Source organism: Camelus bactrianus, chromosome 16 (assembly GCF_048773025.1).
Source record: "Camelus bactrianus isolate YW-2024 breed Bactrian camel chromosome 16, ASM4877302v1, whole genome shotgun sequence".
NCBI classification, from domain to species: Eukaryota; Metazoa; Chordata; class Mammalia; order Artiodactyla; family Camelidae; genus Camelus; species Camelus bactrianus.
This window is the reverse complement of record NC_133554.1, coordinates 11,283,702-11,302,406: the sequence shown is the minus strand read 5'-3', so window position 1 is coordinate 11,302,406 and position 18,705 is coordinate 11,283,702. Positions and strand designations below refer to the sequence as shown.

At 36.1% G+C, this 18,705-nt stretch overlaps 2 protein-coding genes across 4 annotated transcripts; both read right to left on the bottom strand.

The window, feature by feature from the left end:
• Nucleotides 1-724: 724 nt before the first annotated feature.
• LOC105064313 (olfactory receptor 1E1-like) lies at nucleotides 725-4,045 on the bottom strand. Its single transcript, XM_045512308.1, has 2 exons — nucleotides 4,035-4,045; nucleotides 725-1,658 (listed from the first exon to the last, which is right to left on the bottom strand). The coding sequence occupies exons 1-2, from the start codon at nucleotides 4,043-4,045 to the stop codon at nucleotides 725-727; spliced, it is 945 nt and encodes a 314-aa protein (XP_045368264.1).
• A 1,209-nt stretch (nucleotides 4,046-5,254) lies between these two features.
• LOC105064278 (spermatogenesis-associated protein 22) lies at nucleotides 5,255-17,546 on the bottom strand. 3 transcript variants are annotated; one of them, XM_074341873.1, is made up of 8 exons: nucleotides 17,387-17,546; nucleotides 15,524-15,652; nucleotides 13,733-13,793; nucleotides 13,509-13,601; nucleotides 11,389-11,731; nucleotides 10,560-10,689; nucleotides 8,411-8,508; nucleotides 5,255-5,569 (listed from the first exon to the last, which is right to left on the bottom strand). In XM_074341873.1, the coding sequence occupies exons 1-8, from the start codon at nucleotides 17,427-17,429 to the stop codon at nucleotides 5,378-5,380; spliced, it is 1,089 nt and encodes a 362-aa protein (XP_074197974.1). In that variant the 5' UTR covers nucleotides 17,430-17,546; the 3' UTR covers nucleotides 5,255-5,377. The 3 variants fall into 3 exon arrangements, with proteins under 3 accessions (XP_074197974.1, XP_074197975.1, XP_074197977.1); XM_074341874.1 differs by having other exon boundaries at nucleotides 15,572-15,652; XM_074341876.1 differs by lacking the exon at nucleotides 15,524-15,652.
• Nucleotides 17,547-18,705: the final 1,159 nt, after the last annotated feature.

Genomic DNA, 18,705 nt, shown 5'->3' with positions numbered 1-18,705 from the left:
GATATCACTTATATGTGAAATCTAAAAAAAGACGCTAATTTTATTTACAAGCCAGAAATGGAATAACCAACACAGAAAACAAACTATGGGTGACCAAAGGAAAAATGGGGTGAGGAGGAATAAATTAATAGTTTGGGATTAGCAGATACATATTATTATATATAAAATAGATAAACAAGGACCTACTGTGTAGCACAAGGAACTATATTCAATTTCATGTAATAAGCTATAATGGGAAACAATCTAAAATATTTGTATATGTATGTATATGTATACCTGAATTGCTTTGCTATATACCTGAAACTAACATTGTAAATAAACTGCACTTCAATAAAAAAGATGCAATATAAAAAAAATCACAGATGTAAAATTTGTTGATCAATTACAAAATAAGAGAGAGACATACTTAAAAAGTGAGGCTGTTAACTAGACTCTGGCTTTCCTCCCCATACCTGAGGGAGTAACTTTTAAGGCCCCAGGTATGAGTTAGCTTCCAGATAAAGACAAACTAAACTATAGTAGCAAAAGAGATAGAAAGTTCACTTGAGGTTCAGGTCAGGTCAAAAAGACATTGTAGACATGAAAATAAATCAGAGAAGAAAAGGTTAAGAGGTAGAATGATGTGAACAAAAAGATCATTGGAAACAACAAGTCTGGGTTAAAATCTCAATATTAACATCAATATACCTAGTGGGTAAAATATGTTAAAATCTCAACTTCACTGTCATAGAGAGAAGAGGGTTTTCTTTTTGCGAAAGACTCTTCCCAGGGCTCCCTTCATGTCTCTGTTCCTCAGGCTGTAGATGAAGGGGTTCAGCATGGGGGTCACCACAGTGTACATCATAGCCATGGCAGTGTCCTTAACAGTAGAATTAGTAGCTGTTGGGCATAAATAGAGACCAATAACTGTCCCATAAAACAGGGACACCACGGAGAGGTGGGAGCCACAGGTGGAGAAAGCCTTGCGGATACTTCTAGCAGAAGGGACCTTGAGGAGAGAGGAGACAATCTGTGCATAGGACATGATGATGAGTAGGAATGGAATGACAAGAATGAGCCCTCCCATGATAAATATCACCAACTCATTAACTTGAGTGTCAGAGCAGGACAGCTTCAGAAGAGCAGACACATCACAGAAAAAGTGGTGGATCACATTATCAGCACAAAAAGATAATCTCGCCATGAGCAGGGTGTGTAACATGGCATGGAACGTGGTCAGCACCCAGGACAGCACCACCAGGGACAGACAGAGCTTGGGGCTCATGATGGTGGTGTAGTGCAGGGGGAAGCAGATGGCCACATAGCGGTCACAGGCCATGGTCACAAGGAGGAAGCTCTCCAGGTCTCCAAAAAGCAGGAAGAAGTACATTTGGGTCAGGCATCCTGCATACGGGATGGATGGGTCTTCCTTCAGCATATTCTGCAGCAATTTGGGCATTGTGACAGAGGAAAAACAGAGATCAGAGAAAGACAAATTGCTGAGAAACAAATACATGGGCGTGTGGAGGTGAGGGTCCAGTCGAATGAGGACAATGATGAGGAGGTTCCCCAGGACAGTAGTAAGATATATGGACAGGAACAAAGCATAGAACAGGTTTTGATGCTCTGGTTCAACTGGCAGGCCTAGGAGAAGGAACTCTGAGACAACAGTTTGATTTCTTCCTGTCGTGCTCTGTATCCAGAATCTTAAGGAGAAAATAATGGTGTCTATTAAGAACTGGAATAAAAATGAACATATTTCTGTGATACCTAGTCTGTTAGCTGTTCTTCAGTAACTGATTTCAACCTCATTAACAACACTCTTTGTAACCAGAAATATACATCACTAAATCTAAGCCACTTGTCAGACATTTCCTTCATTTCTCATCAATTAGCATATAACAATAGTGTAACTCCTACCTCCCTTCTAAAACATTCTCATCTTCTATCTTCTATGGGCTTACCTGGGTTCTCCTGATATTTCCCTGCCATTCATTCTCAGTAACTCTGATTAGTTTCTTCTCCAACAGTATCTTATATATTGGTGTATTCTTGGGCATTTTCCTAAACACTGTTCTTTATAATTCTTTGAAAGAACTTGTCTATTCCTATGGCATTAATTACCATCTAAATCTCATGGATAAACCTCTATCACTTTCACAGCTCCATCATTAGTTGCTTAGTGATTATCTCCCCCATGGAATATCACAAGCATCTTCAGCCCAAAAGATCCCACATGAGCTCACCCTGCCCACTCTTTCAAGACTCTCACACCTCAGTAAAAGAAATCAAGGCTCAAGTCATATACCTAGGAGTTTTCTTTCATTCCCTCCTTTCTTTCACTATCAGCACTCAGTCCATCAAGTCTTGTAGGATCTACCACTTAATTCTCTCTCTAATTCATCCACCACTATCCCAACCCTCACTACCCTGAACCAGGCTAACATCACAACTTGTTTGTACTATCGAAACAGCCTCTTAATTTATCTCCCTACTTCCATGCTCACTCTCCTTCAGTCTCTTCACACTATGGCATTCTAAGATGAAAATCTGACCGTTATTCTCTTAAAGTCTGCATGGTGTCATTGCTCTTAAAATAAAGATAAAATTCCTTTCAAGGGCCAAAAAGTGCTCCATGATCTGACCCTTGCCTGCCTCCACATCTTCATCTACCCTATAATGACACACACATTTCACTCTTCCACCAATGCTGGAGTTAAAAGTCACAGTTTCTTGCCTCCATCCTTTTGCCTTTCCTTTTCCTCATGCCTAGCATCCTTCTCCCTCTGCTCCTTCTTCACCTGGCTTGCCCTTCTTTATCCTTCAGGTATATTACAAGTCTCTTACTCAGCTAACCCTCCCTATTTCCCCAGACCAGATGAGAACCCACTGCTATGTTCCCACAGCACTTAATACCCAGAGCTATTATTCATTTATAGCTGTCTTCCCTACCAGATTGTCAACTTCACACAGGAAAGGCCATAACTACCTTCATGACTGAAGCAGTGCCAGCACCTGGAACAGTGCCTAGATGTAGGCAATGTTTCATTTTCTGAGGTATTTACTGGCTGTGCTTCAGATTAAGACATGCATTCCTCCAACTTTAAAGACAGAAAACTCCTGTTGTTTTAGAGTATCTACTCCTCCTAAGTCCTCTCAGAACAAGAACTCACTAGTTTTTGATACTTTTTTACAAAAGTCTGGGATGTAACCTCAGACATGGAACATATTAGACTACCTCAATCACATACTCTTTATCCTAAACAGACAACCCACTATTCACATGCACACTGTCACTTATTCCTTGTGTTGATACCCACAGGATTCAGTTACATACATGTGGAAAAAGGTAAAACTGATGGGTATGTTTAGTAATTTGGGGAGAAAAGGAAGAAATAAAGATAATTTCTACCCTTGAGACCTTGCTCCATTTCTTCTCCAGATATCCATAACTCAGAGTGTGCCTCAGAGCTGAGAAAACTAAGGAAGAGTATTAGGGATATAAGAAGTTCCTTTCCTCAAAGAAACATAACTGGGTCTTATTGCTAGGATTTTCACCCTGCCAATGATGCTTAACTGAGCCACATATTTTTCACATGTGGACTTAATGTTCTGTATTGCAGCAGGGAAAAGCATCAAGTGAAGCTCCATGCACTTAATTTCTCAGAAATTTGCTTCCCAGGAAAACATGTAGGATCCTTTCCTGAGGCTGTCACAAGTCTCTCTAGAATCACAAAACAGAGAGCCAACACTTGAAGATGCTGGCAGGATCAGGGCTATGAGCCTTAGCTGCTCCATTAACAATGTCTCTCATCCTCTGCACCTGGGAAATCAGTAGTTCTCAGTCTGGACTGCACATAAGAATCACAAAGGGCAGTGCTTCTAAAAATTTAATTTACAAATTGCCTACCTTGAGGCCCTGTTAAGTGCTGATTTTGATTAAGTAGGTCTGTTGTGGTGCCTAAAATTCTGTATTTTATAAGCACAAATTTTATATTTAGTGATTCCAATTCTGTTGGTCTGAGGAACACACTGTATTTTAAAATATAGATTACTGCACTCTCATCCAATGAATGTAATCAGAATTTCTGGGGAGAGGGGTGCTATCTAATGGCCATTAAGTCATTCAAATATATAGTCAAGGGTCAAGAACTTCTGCATTAAATGCCTGTCTCATAGAGAGGTCTTATGCTGAAACAAAAAAAAATCTTGTGAGATACATTACACAGTTATATTTATAGACGTTATCTTAATTAAAAAAAGGACTAATGTGAGTAATGAACATTAGTCAAAATATTTCTAGATTGTGAAGAAATCATGGGAGGCTGAGAGGTGAAGAAGGGAGTTATCACACCTGAAAAGTTCTCCTGCAGAACATGATACAACCTGGGAAATCAAGACCCTCAGGTAGGAAGGACCCTAAGAGACCAGCTCATTCATCCTCTGCCCAACTTACCCAGTGTGTCTGAGGGAGACTCCAGGACCCATGACCTGAGATCCTGCCCCTCTTTATTCACTAAAGCGTAAGAAGTAACAGCCTCTGTAGTTATTACCTGTATCTGCAACATCCATTGTCGCATCTCCCATTCTATACATCCCCAGGCCTAAGGAGCCCTGGATCCCAGAGGAGTCTAGATCCTGGAGGAACTCATTAAAGACAAAGCAATTACCCAAGGTCTCTCTAGGACAAATGCTCTCAGGATCCTAGAGCTGTGAATGATTATAACCACTGATCACACTTGACTATAGGGAACATGGGGATGGAGATAAACTCATGTCTGGATGCTTAATCACTGCCGTTTAGGAGTGGGCAGCAGTCCATTGGGGCCAGAGCCTAGATTTTCAGCAGTTAAGAAAAAAAAAAAAAAAAAAGACGAATGGAGAATCCATAAAACAAGCAGGGACCAGACTACAGCTATCCCAAAGTAGATGCACAGACTAGAAACTTCAGTATAATGCCTAGTGACACTACAGATAGTGGGCACCTTTGTCTTGTTCCTGGGTTTGGTGAGAATGCCTCTATATTTCCCCATTAAGCTTGATGTTGGCCTCTGGGCTGACTCAAATCTATCTGAGTTGACGCAAAAGTATTCTAATCTCATGTGAAATGAGTATCTACCTATCTGTATTATATTGAACATTTTTATCTGAAACGGTTTTTTAATTTTAGCAAATGTACAATTTTTATAAAAATACTAAAATTATTTTTCAAAAAATCTTTCCACATTTAAAAGGATTTAATAAAGTGATTTAAAAAATAAAATAGAAGGATTTAAATATTTTAATTCAACAAGTGTAATACAGAAAAACAGTAGCCATAAAACCATGGAGATGGTAATTGAAATAATAACAGAAAAATGCTTTTAATTTAAACTATTTAAACTTCCTTCATCATCACTTAAATTTCATTCATTACATTAGTATAATACCTCATCTCAGCATCTACAGTTTTAACAAAGGCTTGAAAAGTTTTTTGTTCAGAAACAGATGCCGGTCTGACAGAAACACATTTGAAAATATTCTTTTTCTGGTCATAGTTTCCAACACACCTATGAACTCGGCCTCTAATCAGTCTTGGAAGTTCACGATCCTGTTTTTTAAAAAATAAATATCGATAAAGTTATTTATGACTTTACTTGAATTTCAATTTTTTAAAACTAATATCATCAACTAAATATGAATCACCCCAGAGTGCTGTAATTCCCTTACCTAATTTAGAGCCCCAGTGTTGACAAGATCATAATAGCTAGGGAGAAATGCGTGCCCTCCACAGAAGAAAGCCCTTCACACTTGGGTAGGGCTTCTTAAAAGGCAGTGAGCTGCTTAAAAAAAAAAAGGAATATTCCCAATATAATGGCACATGAATATTCATTTCTATTAGACTGTCAGTTTCAATAGATGGCAGACTAGGTAGTTCAGACCAACTTTCCCACTAAAAACAACTAGAATAGCTAGATGGAATATTTATTTTAAAATCTCCTGAGAGATACCAAAGGCAGTGAGGAATTACAGAGACCCCCATCTGGGAGAGGAGAGCAGTCCAGAATGGGGCCTGATATCTGGGGAGGCTTTCCCTGCTGAGGTATCTGCCAATTATAGTCAAGGCATTTTGAGAGTGTAAGAAACTGAGCAGAGCTTCTGCCAGGCTCATATGGCTAGGAGAAAAAAAATGGAGACCAAAGCCCCTCAAAGAAAAGAGATTCTGATAATCACACCACGTCCACCCCAGGCTTAGAGTTGGGAGACTCAGAAGGGCTATGCACTAATGAGATTAGTAAATCAGAAAAAGAACAGCCAGCTCCAAATCCTCTCAGTCATGAATAAAATTAAAGTATTCTGGGATTGCTCTCACTAAGCAGTCATAAAAAGCACAATAAGTATCAGGGAAAATGTTGGTGATTACTAAAAGGACTATACTATGGTAAAGGTTTTCTGTTTCTCAAAAGCCACTCTTAAGACTGAAAAAGCAAACCATGGAGTATGAGAAGATATTTGCAATACACATAATAGACAAAGAACTTGTACCCAGAATAGTTTTCTCAAAAACTCCTATAAGTCAATAAGGAAAAGACAAATAATTCAATAGAAAAAAATTATCAGAGGCCTGAACAGATTTTTCAAAAGAAGATATCTAAGTGGCCAGTAAACATCAAAAGTGCTGAACCTTCTCAGTCACCAGAGTTGGAGAGAAATGAGATAGCAGTACACTTACTCACTAGAATGACTAAAATAAAAAAGACTGACAGTACCAAATGTTGATAAGAATGCAGAGAAGGTACAACTCTCCTACACTGATTGTGAGTATGTCAACTGGTAAAACCCTTTGGAAAATTCTTTGGCAATAATTACCATATTAAAACATATACATGCACTATGATCCTGCATTTTTTATATTTACTTCTAGGTATATACCCAACAGAAAGGTATGCATGTGCACAAGAGACGTATAGAAGAATGTTTACAGAGCATTATTCATAATAAAAAATCAAGAAACAACCAAGAGGCCCACCAACAGCAGAACAGAAAACTAAATTGTGACATATTTATACAGCAGAATATTGTACATAGAAATATATAAATAAATGAATTATAGCTAGAGTGATGACTCTTATAAACACTGTGTTGACTAAAAGAAACCAGACATAAAAGAAGACATTTCATATGATACTACTTATATGTAAGTTCAAAAATAGGCAGAATTAATTGATGATATTAAAGTCATGATAATGGTTAATATTAGGCAAGAAATAGGAGGTAATGAATTGGAAGAGGCACAGAGACATACAGGGTGACAGCAATGTTCTATTTTTATCCTTGGTAATGTTCACTTTGTGATACTCCATGGAATTGTACAGTTATGATTTGTGCACTTTTCTGTACATGTTATACTTCAATAAAAAAGTTTTTTTAAAAAACTTAGACTAGAGAAAAAAGTAAAATAATAAAATAAAAAATAAACATTCAAGATATTATAGAAATTAATAACATGACATTACTACTTCTGGATCATCTGTTATGTGTCAGTTGCTATACATTCATGTTTTATCATCTAATCTCCAAAACAGATTTTCAAAGCAGGAATTAGTCTCTGCATTTGACAGATTAAAAAAACTGATGCTCAGAAAGTTTAAGCAGCTCACTCAAGATCATAAAGGTAATAATAAGCGATGGAGTACAAACTGGAATCCCAGTGTGATTTCAGAATTAACGTCAAACTCTTTTACAAAGTATGGAAGTCTTATAAAGTCTCCAGCCTCCTTTGTCACCCCCAGCTTCCTTTGTTACCAAGCCTCTTTGCTACGTTCCAGCCCACTCACTCCGCCTTCTCTCAAGTTCAGAAGTACTACCCTTACCTCCCTCACTTACTAACTCTGTACTCTGGTAATTATAAACTACTTGCAGTTTCTTGAACAATCTGGGCTCTATCTGAGCTTCATGCCTTTGCATGTGCTGCTCCTTCACTGAAGAATGCATTCCTCCCACCTCCTCCCCTGGTCCCAACACTTTGGCTTAATTTATTAGGCCTTAAGTATCTAAGATAAAATAGGTTAATGCATTCTTAAAAAACCTTACAGTGATCTGACCACCCTTCCTATCTACTTCTATAGCATTCTGCACACACCTCTGTCATATCATTTGTCATACCACAGTGTAACATTTATGTATCTTGTCTTTCTCCTGAGATTATAAACTCTATGGGAGAGTCATTTACCATTTATATTCCACTTTGTATCCCTTGCAACTAGCACAGGGTAGGCTCTCCATATAAGTTGAACAAATAAACAACTTTAATATCAGAACTAAAACCAAACAAAATGTTGAAAGTACTACTAAATTGTTAACAGAATTTTTACTACAGTGGAATTATAGCTTGCATTTGTATGGTTTTGTTGGCATAAGCTTTGCAAAGAACTCTTAAAAAAATACTCACTATTTCATAAAATACACAAGGCAGAATATTCTTCCCATCTCTCATAAGAAAAGTCTTTGAACAATATGGGCCAGGTGTAACAGCTGAATCGAGAACAGCTAAACAAAATTGAAACAGAGGGGAAAAAAATCAGTGCTGGTAAAAAGCAAATAAAATTTAACAAAGAGAAATTGATATTTAAATAACTATTCCCACACCAATCTCTCAATAATAAGAAACCATTTTAAGAGAGAAAGATATTCCCTTTTTTAAGTTTTTAAAATTTGGGGGGGGTTAATTAGGTTTATTATTTATTTTTATTTTATTTATTTTTTAATGGAGGCACTGGGGATTGAACCCAGGACCTCATGCATGCTACGCACACGCCCTGGCACTCAGATATACCTCTCCCTCCAAAAGGGAAAGATATTTCTGAAACTGTTTTATTCTAAGGAAAACAAAATTTCTGGCCCTCTCCAACTTAGGATCAGTTGATTTGCCAAAGTTTATACAATTGACAATAGTTGGCCATCTGAAGCTTTTCTCTTACAATGTGTTCTACAAAGTAGTTAAAACCTCAGACAAGTCTACTACATTACAACAAATAAAATAGTCATGTATAACAGATAAACATCATAATTTAATGAAAACATTGAAACAGAATCAGAAGTCATGCAATGGAGTCTCAATTCTGCAATTTACTAAGCTGAGCAAACTGTTTAACCTCTTTCAAATCCGCTTCATCTATAAAATTCAAATGATAATTCATGTTTATCTCAAGAAATTATTATCAAATGAGAGTATTATTCATTCCTTTCCATCTATTATGTACTGATAGTGAACATTTGTTATTTTGAGGTCAGCCTCTATTTCCCCTCATGATATCTAGATTTTCCTTTAGGAAATCTCTCCTATGCCATACTTAGCCATATGATCTGGATGGGATTTGTCCCACTCCCAGACCCAGGAGTGACATAAGATTGATGTAAGCCAATCAGCATATCCCCTTCCCCAGCTACAGAGTTCAGTGTTGCAGTGATGGGCTTGTTATGCAGTTAGAAATAATGATATGCAAGGGGTCATTTGCTAGTTTCTGGGAAACAGCAAGCAGAAGAAACAATCGAAGAATGTGACAGTGTGGTATATGGAAAAATGTGTGGTATAGAGAACTTTGACAATCATCTTAATACCATAAAAGTCAGAAACTACTGGAGAGACCACAACTGGGGTCTCATGATCAAGTCAACACTGTTACAGAACAGAAAGATGGCTAAATCTCAAAAACATAATACTGGATGAAAATGCAAACTCTATATTGTAAAACACATAAAAAAGTAATTAAATAAATATAAGTTTATGAAATCAAATGTATATAGTAAAATTATAAAAACATGTAAAGATACTACAGTGATTATCTCCAGAGAAGAAAAACAGATACAGCTTTCAAGGATGTCTATAAAACAGGTATGTGGCTATTTATTATATTCTCTAGATTTTTCTGCATGTTTAGAATATTTCATAATTTAAATTACTTTAAATATTTTATTTAAACTGTGGAAAGAAGTATGTTTTGAATCTCCACTTCCTGTTTGTCTCTTCATTTGAAGTAAAATCAAATTCCAGACACATTCTATAAAACTCTCCTCCCTTTTAAATATTAATTTAGAAAACAGATTAATTGTAGGGTGTTTACGCATATCAGTAAAGGACTCTTCACAAATGTTCTTTCAGAATATTTACTATAATTTAATTTATATATAAAATTACTACTGGATTTAGTGTAACAGAGCAGAAAGAACACTCTATTGAGAATAAGGAGAGTTGGGTTTTAGATCTATCTGTGCTGCTAACTAGCTTTGTGATTTCAGTCAAGTCTATTTTAATTATTTGCCCCATTTTTTCACCTACATCAAAGGTTAGGTTAGATTACTTGAAAGAATCCTTCTAGTTTTGACATTATGAATCAGAAGAGTACTACCATGAATAACCAAACATGTCTTAAGTCACATAAATCAGTGACAGATCCAGGAACTGAAGAAAATCCTAATAAACCATAATCTCCTTCTGTAAAAATTTTATTTTTCTTTAAGATCCTCTAGGTATTCCTATTAACATACAAAACTGTTGTCCAAATGGTATTACTGAAGTATTTTTGAAGTGCTACACCCACCTAATATTTCAAAAAGAAGTACGGTTTTCTGTGCATGTTCACGCCAGTACTTCATGCTTTCAATAACTGCAGATATAATTCTTAAAGAATTATCTTTTTCTTTAAACTTTAACTGATACAATGAAGTTTCCTTTTGAAAAAATAAAAACATAGCATTAGAAAAACCTGTCATTTTTTTCATCATACTCATTCACTTTCTATGTAAAGATTCTAAGTCCTTATACTACACAAATATGTGGGTAAAACAATTTACCTCAGATGGCTTATATGGAAAATACTTTTTTCTTTTTAAGAAAAAACTGCTTACAGATGTATAGGCATAATCAACACAGGGTACTTAAGCACTCAAAGACCAACAACAGTAAGAAATTGTTACCACTCCAAGGCTGAAAGGACAAGCGGAGGAAATAAAATGATCAAGCTTGTGAAAGCTGGACTCATGGAGGGCTATATCATGCAGGGACACAGCTGCCGCCTGTGACACAGCATTTAATTAGGGAGGGAATGGGAAAATCCAACCTCTCTCCCTACCTTTGATGTCCTGCCAGTGTCTTCCATTCCTACTGGCTAACCCCTAACAGAAGCCAGCTACGGGATCCCAGGACGATGCACTATGTAGGACCATTCAGCCTTCCAGAACATAGAGAAGGGCAGAGGGTAAAGAATCTATTGGGCCAGGACGTGAGGAAGGGAACTGGGTATTTGTGCTAATCAAGTAACGTAGGCCATGGGAATAATTTCAAATGCTCTTATCTCTGTAACTTTCTAAATATTTCACACATTTTTAATGTAAATACAAAATGTAAATAATTAATATTTAAAAGTTTACCTTCAGGGTGTTTTCTGCTGGAAAATCATCCAACATTTTTTTCTTAGATTGATTTTGTTGAAAATTGGGCTTAAATGCCTGTAATGCACTGTTTTTGTCTAGACTTCTCATTGTGGAGCCAGATATTTTTGATGAATGTGTTTGTGTGAGTACTTTACTTTCTCTTTGGTGAGATAAGTTAGTTGATTCAGATACTCTTAATTGCTTCTGTTGTTGAGCTCCCAAATTCACTGGATAAGAATTTATTCCATTATCTGCCATTTTATTTGTTCTTTTGCACTGAGGCTTAAAATCATTTCTATCCCAAGTTTTAAAACTGGTATTTGTGTTGCCATCTTTGTAGCTGCAATAGTTTTAAAAAAAAAAAAATTAGTAATAGCGTTGTTTCTATATATTTTTCTTAATTAAAAGAAAATTGTTAATGAAAATGTGCATTTATATGGTAATTTGTGGTTTATAAACTACTTTGTAACTACTGACTAGTTAGAAATTCCAAATATACCATCACAACAACCCTACAATACATTATACTCTCTTTTCGAGTGAGGAAACTGAGCCTTAATGAGGAAGTAACTTGTCCAAGGTCATATAACTAGTTACTGACAATTCAAAACCCAGGGAATCCTAGTCTCCCAACTCAAAGTCCAGTGCCAGAGAGTATATTTTTAAACTATACAAGCCTTCATATGACAGTGGTTGTCTCAGAGTAGTAAAATTTTGAAAACTTTGCTTCCTTCTTCATACATTTATTTTTTTTCATTTTCTACAATGTAAAATTTTCAAAAGTTAAGCTATGGCTTGATATTATAATGTCAGTGATTTTAAGTCACAAGGAAAATACAGGCAAGGTAGATAGCTGTTTGATGAGGAATTCTGTACTTTTACTGTGTAGCTTAAAAGTCCTACTTAGGAGTAGTAGGAAAGCAAATAACAGCTCCTTAAGTTGTAGTAAAATATAAAGAAGTCAGTCTAAAGTTGATATATAGATATTTTAGAACTTTTTAAAAAAATTCATACTGTAATCTTTTAAAATAACTATTGTTATAACATTCTGAAAATAATAAAAGTAACATGTCTAAAAATGGGCAAGACAGCAAATTGTCTGATAAACTCTATTACAGGAGGAGTGAGAATAGAAATGCCTTGGAAATTAGAAGAATGCTCTTCTCTGGAAAAGCCAAAATCATCTAGAAAAAGGAAGATGCTGGCATGGAAAAGCACACTGATACAAAAGAAAAGACAACATGGTAATTATAAAAGAAAGAAACTAAAATTGCCTTCTCCTTCATCAAATGCCTGTGAGGACATGAAAGCCTCTGGTTTCAGAGCATGTAAGCTAACGTTGTCCAGCAATTACCAAGGAGCTTAAAGATCTTAATAGGGCAGAAGTACAACATTCAACTGTGGCCCAGAAGAACTGTAACAAGGATAGGAGTGTCAAGAGGGTGTTCCAGAGGCCAAGTATGAAAGAGAAGACTCCTCATATCTTTGGCCATCCTGAACAAGGTAAAGGGGATGTAAAAGATCCAAAATCTAGTTATATGAATATTGGAGGGGGGGTCCTGCCAGCTCCTTCTATGAATTACTGACTTAAATTATACATTATCTTACATTATTTAATTTTTACAATAGATCCATATAAGAAGAATCGTTGAAAGACATTAGGCGCTGTAAGAGAACAATTCTGAGTAAATAAGGGTATTAGGCATTCTAAGTACTAGGGTAAGACTGAGCATTCTATTTGGTTTTCAATTTCTAAATATATTCAATATTTAGATATACTTATTCCTGACTCTTTACCTATTATCAATTACATCATTAATGATCCACAGCAAAATCATAAATTCATGGTGATAAATATTGGCAGAAACTTCATTACAGCACAGAGTATTCTTTGAAAACATAATCACTGCCAAAATTACCTACTTTTAAAGTTTTATATGGCATGTTCTCTTAACTTCTATAGAACATAGTAATATCACTATAGTTATAATTATAGAAATTTTCTAAACGCAATTCTGTCTAAGAAAAGAGAAGAGATTAGAGGAGGAGAGAAGGGAGTAAAGGAGGAGATGGGAAGGAAAAGGAATAGAATAAGAAGAAATCTTAAGTAGACTCACCTCCCACCACTCTTACTTCTTTCAGTATTTGATTGAATAGATTTCAACACAAACTCTTGACTTCTCAGGGGATGAGAAACTGAATATATTTGCCTTTCAAGGAAATATGTCTTATTAACTATTAATAATTTGTTCCCAGATTCATAAATATAAAACATACATAGAAGAATAACATCAGTCAGTAACAGACATACAGATTCATTGGTATAAATTTTTCCATATACCCTGTGTTCATTGTTTTCGTTAAAGGAGGCAACTCTGGATTCATAGCTTCCCAGGCCCAATCTCAAAAGATATAAGTAACACAGGTAAGAGTAAGGTAGGTAGCATTTTTTGGAAATAATTCTTTCATATTTATTTAATTTGCAGGGGGGAGGCAGTTGAAAGCTTGAAGGTGAAAAGAACTTAAATATATGGACATGTTCTTCAACAGTACTTTGTTGTGGAATTTATCACAGCCTGCCTTATTACTTTTTTTGAATGTCTTCCCTGTTGTATTTTAAGCAAGGTAATAGTTTAATCTGTATCTCTCTTCCACAATCAATCCTGGTATAGCACCTTGTGTTTTTCATCAGTTCTTATTCTTACTATGTGTCATACATTCTGATATTCTCTATTCTACTCTACTTTAGTCTCTTTTATTTCTTTTTTTAAAAGACTGATTATTTCCCAACCTACTAATGGATCAAGACAAAAATGTGGAAAACAGTGGCCTAGTCCTATTTCTTACCCAATATAAGAATCCTATTATATCTCTGACAGACAGTAATCCTGCTCAGAGCTTGAAGACTTCAGTACTTCAGGAGGACACACACTTCCCTAAGGAGCAACTCACATTGTTATTTTTCAAGATCATCCATCATTCATGCTACTTATAAAAAGTATTTTAAATAGTGGAGAGTTTTTTAAATGACAAAAGATGATCAGATAAATGCCTAAATGCATATCCATGTGAATTTTTTATGTTCTCCATAAAAATGAGAATATGAAATTCATACTTCCAATTCCTCAAGTGTGGAAGAAAACAAAATAATTATAGATTTGAAAGTAGGTTAAGGTCTATGGTTACACACTGGATAAAATTAACAATACAAGTATTGACATATAAAGGGATTTTAAAATTCTAGTTCATAAATCCTATTAAAGCTTTTTTAAGTGTGCCCCCAAAGTGCAAATGTATACAACCAGCATGTACCAAGTATATTTCAGAATAGCTGCCTGTCCATGCCTTCTTCCAGAGAGAAGTAAAAAGTAAGCAAACATTAAGACCTCCCAGCACAAACCACCACAGCTAATTGTTTCAGAGATAAGAGGCCTACCCATAAAGCTAAATCAGGATTTCAATGATCTTACTTAAAAATATGAGCTGAAGCAGAGGCTGTCTCTAGAATTTGAATCAAGAGAAACAGAGGGCAGCCAATGATGGGCTCTGAGAACTAGCACTAAAAGGTTATATTAACAGCCAGCAAGGGCAATTTAGCTCATGTGCTAGTCGAAGGTATAAGGAAGTCAACTGGATAAAGGAGTGAAAAACCAAAAAAATGAAGAAAGGCAAAAATGACATTAGAGAAAAAAGACCACGGACAAGCAGACAAATTCCTGGCCAAGCAGACCCCTCCTAAGGTCTATTTCCTTCCACCTTTCCCATGTTCCCATTCACACTTAGCCCTATTCATGAAGTAATTTGAGTTTCTCCATTCTTTACCACCAAATGTTTAAGTCACAATACCTACATGTTTTGAAAAAGAAAAAAATCTTTACAATATAGATTACTGCTTCATTAGAACAAAGACTCCATATTTAAGATACTCCATTTAAATGCTGAGACATCCTTGTAGACAAGGAAACTCAAACTACTACACTAGTCTGCTCAGAAAGAGCAAAGTAATCCTTTTAATTGGATAGTGGAAAGAAGAAAAATAATAAAGTTTCTACTTCCATTATAATAAAATAGAAATGGTAGTTTTCTAGAGTCTTATTTCTTATTTTCTGAAAATTTTAACTTATTTTCTTACCTGTTGGTAGAGGAGGGAAATCATAACTGTGAGAAGCAATACTGATACCTGGATCATTTTTAAGTGGATTGGATGTTAATGGCTGTCTATTCCTCTTTTTCTGATTGAACAATGGTACAGGCAAACAGCCTAAATTATATATGTCAATAAATTAGTACATAATAGGCAAATAGTCAGATCTAGCTATAGAATAATTACTAGTATATAATAATACACAACTTGAATTTGTCTACTTCTATACATTAATTTTATATTTACTACAGATATATTTCTATATATTTGGATTTATTTTTACATTCTTAAGATCCCAAATAGGCCTTGCCTCTACAAACTCCTTTCTTGTTTTGCGTTAACACTGCTTTAATTCATCTTGAGTAATTGCCATCTCCTCCCTCATCCCCCAAACTTTTCCAAATCTACTTTTTGTTTCTGTTACTTTCCTCCTGTGCTTGCTTATCACCATATCAACTGGAGGGGACCCTTCAAGTACACCAGAGGGAAGGGAGAACCAAAATCTGACCCATGCTTTCCAAAACCCTAACCACTCTCTGGACCATGGGAGCACACCCTTTAAGGCCATGGTTCTCAAACTTTCGTTTGACCAAAATTTATCTGGAATTATGTTTAACATACCAGTTCCTAGACCCCACTCTCATAGATTTTATTTCCATAGATATGCTTTGAAAGCCAAATTGCTGCAGTTTCAACAAGAACTCCAGGTGTCTGTAATGCATATTTTCTGTGAATCATTTTGAGAATGACTTAGAGTAATAATAATGAGTTTAAATGAGAACAGATACTATTCCAAACCCTCCAGATGAAAGACCTGGGATCGCAAGTCTAGTCAAAAGTCAGAATTTATAAACACTAAAGCTAGAAGGGCTCTAAGTGGAAAAAGAGGTCCCACAAGTTTGCACGTTGTACAGTGAAAGAACTTAGATAGGGCCCAAGCTTCCTAAGTCTCAGTTCAGAGCTATCTTGCCACTATACCATACTCTAGTTGGTCCATCCGCACTTTCACTACAGGAGAATATAGACTCTGTGATGGCTGTATGATGAAAGGCTGGGAAAACGATGTGGACTCTGGAGTCAAACTGTCTAGGCTTGAAATATAACTTCAAAGCAGGTCTAAATTACAATTTTAAAGTCCAAACGATGGCTATTTCCTTAAACTTATCGTGCCAATATGACATATACTGAGAGGCAGAATAAGATAGTGATCAAAAGAATGGGAGTCAAATTCAAATCCTGGTTCTTCTACTTCATAAATTATTTATTTACCCTCTTTGTGCCTTTGTTTCTCATCTAGAAAGCAAGGATGACAAAAACTCTCTCAGAGTTAAATAAATGAATACATATCATTAAATGCCCAGAATACAGTATATCCACCATAAATCATAGCTATTATTATCTTCATTCTGCATTATCATCATTCCCCTGGTTCTCTTCATTCTTGCCCTCTGTCCTTGTACTAACTAATAAGCAGGAAAAGCAGAAATGGCACGGGAAGCTGTTAGGAAGACAGAAGTAGCTCTGGAAATATTTTAAACAAGTCACAAATAAAAATTAAAGTATTATTAATTTCTTTATTTTCAGCTTAAAAGCACAGAACAACTCGTGAAGCACATGGGGATTGTAGAAAGAACACAAGAGTAAATCCAGGAAAATCTGATTTTACTTCCACCTAAGCCACTAAGTGTTTTGTCTTGAGTAATTTATTTCCTTCGACCTAAAAAGTAGAGGCTAGACTATATGTTCACTCTTTTTAAAAGTTCCTTCCAAAATGTTGTATCTATATACTAGATAAGGTTTACATGGTATATACAAACTACAGAAAATTTTAAAATAAAAGTCAGTCAATACCTGCTGTACTTCGAGTTGAATTTTCATTTAGGTTTCTCTTCATTTCCTTCAATATCAAAGTCGATAACTCTTTCTTTAGCACTTCAACCTTACAGCATGAAGTTATTCGACTAAACCTTCAAGGAGAGAAATTTGTAACTCATGTGCTATCAACGAGAAAACCAAATTCTCAGCCTGGAAATTCCTGAAATTATGGTTGAAAACTATGGTTTCAGACTTAATAGTGTAAACACGCTATAGTCTCTTGCTTTCTGAATAAGAATTTACAACATAACCCATTTTCCCAAATCTGTTGGAAATAAGACCAGTGTGGCTATAAGCTTGCCTCCTAAACATACGTGGATTTTCACAGAGTCTACGGAATTTATTTCAGAATCAAGGACCCACAATGAGAACAATTCTGGAAAATGGACTACAAATTGGCAAACAAACAAGGCCAGGGAGGAAAGACATACAGTTGAAAGCCAATTAAGAATGTGTTCTGTGTCTCACTGTAAAACACTGTGCAGATCATCTGCTTTGGCCATTAGTTTGAGATCCCAGGATTATACAATACCAAAGCCTAAGGCCACACTTAATATGCAGAATAATTGTAATGATAAGTTTCCACAGCTTCTGTAACTTTAACAAGTGAAACAAGATTTTTTCTGTTTTTCCTTTCCTTTTACCACAGAATTTCTGCTGTAATTTTCTCCATGTTTAGTCTCTTATAGTCTAACTCCAATTAAATTCAGCACTTACCTGTTGTGTGAAAAGCTAAGATCACTTCTGCTCCCAGGTTCACTGCCCCATGAGACAAACACACATGACCACCACTGAGTAATAATGCAAATCATACTGAGGTAAATATCAATTTCTAAATATTGTTTCTAGAAATAAAACTTGGGAATCATGAGGTCAGGGATTTCCTCTGTTTTGTTTCCACGTCTTGGCCTTGATGGATACAGCAGTCTCTTTAGAAAATATTCTTGATGCCATTCTAGGAACCAAAGCAGAGGTCGGGCCACCTTTTCTTAGCCCAGAAACACCAACGCAACTCACATCCTGAACCTAGAGGCGGCTGAGAAGTGTTAGTACGTTTTTGAGTCTCAGGCAAATAAAAATGCCGCATCCTCCCCTGGACCCCTGACCCTGGTGGGGCGGGGACCCTGAGCTGCCCTCTCCGCTTCGGCTTCTGACTGGATCCTAATCGCATTAACACGGGTGGCGGCGTCAGTGTGCAGAAAGTTTGCTCACTGCAAGTTTCTCGAAATAAATCTGACTCTGCCATTCAGCTGTCTCTGATCTTCCTTTCTCTCCGATTCTAACACATACACACA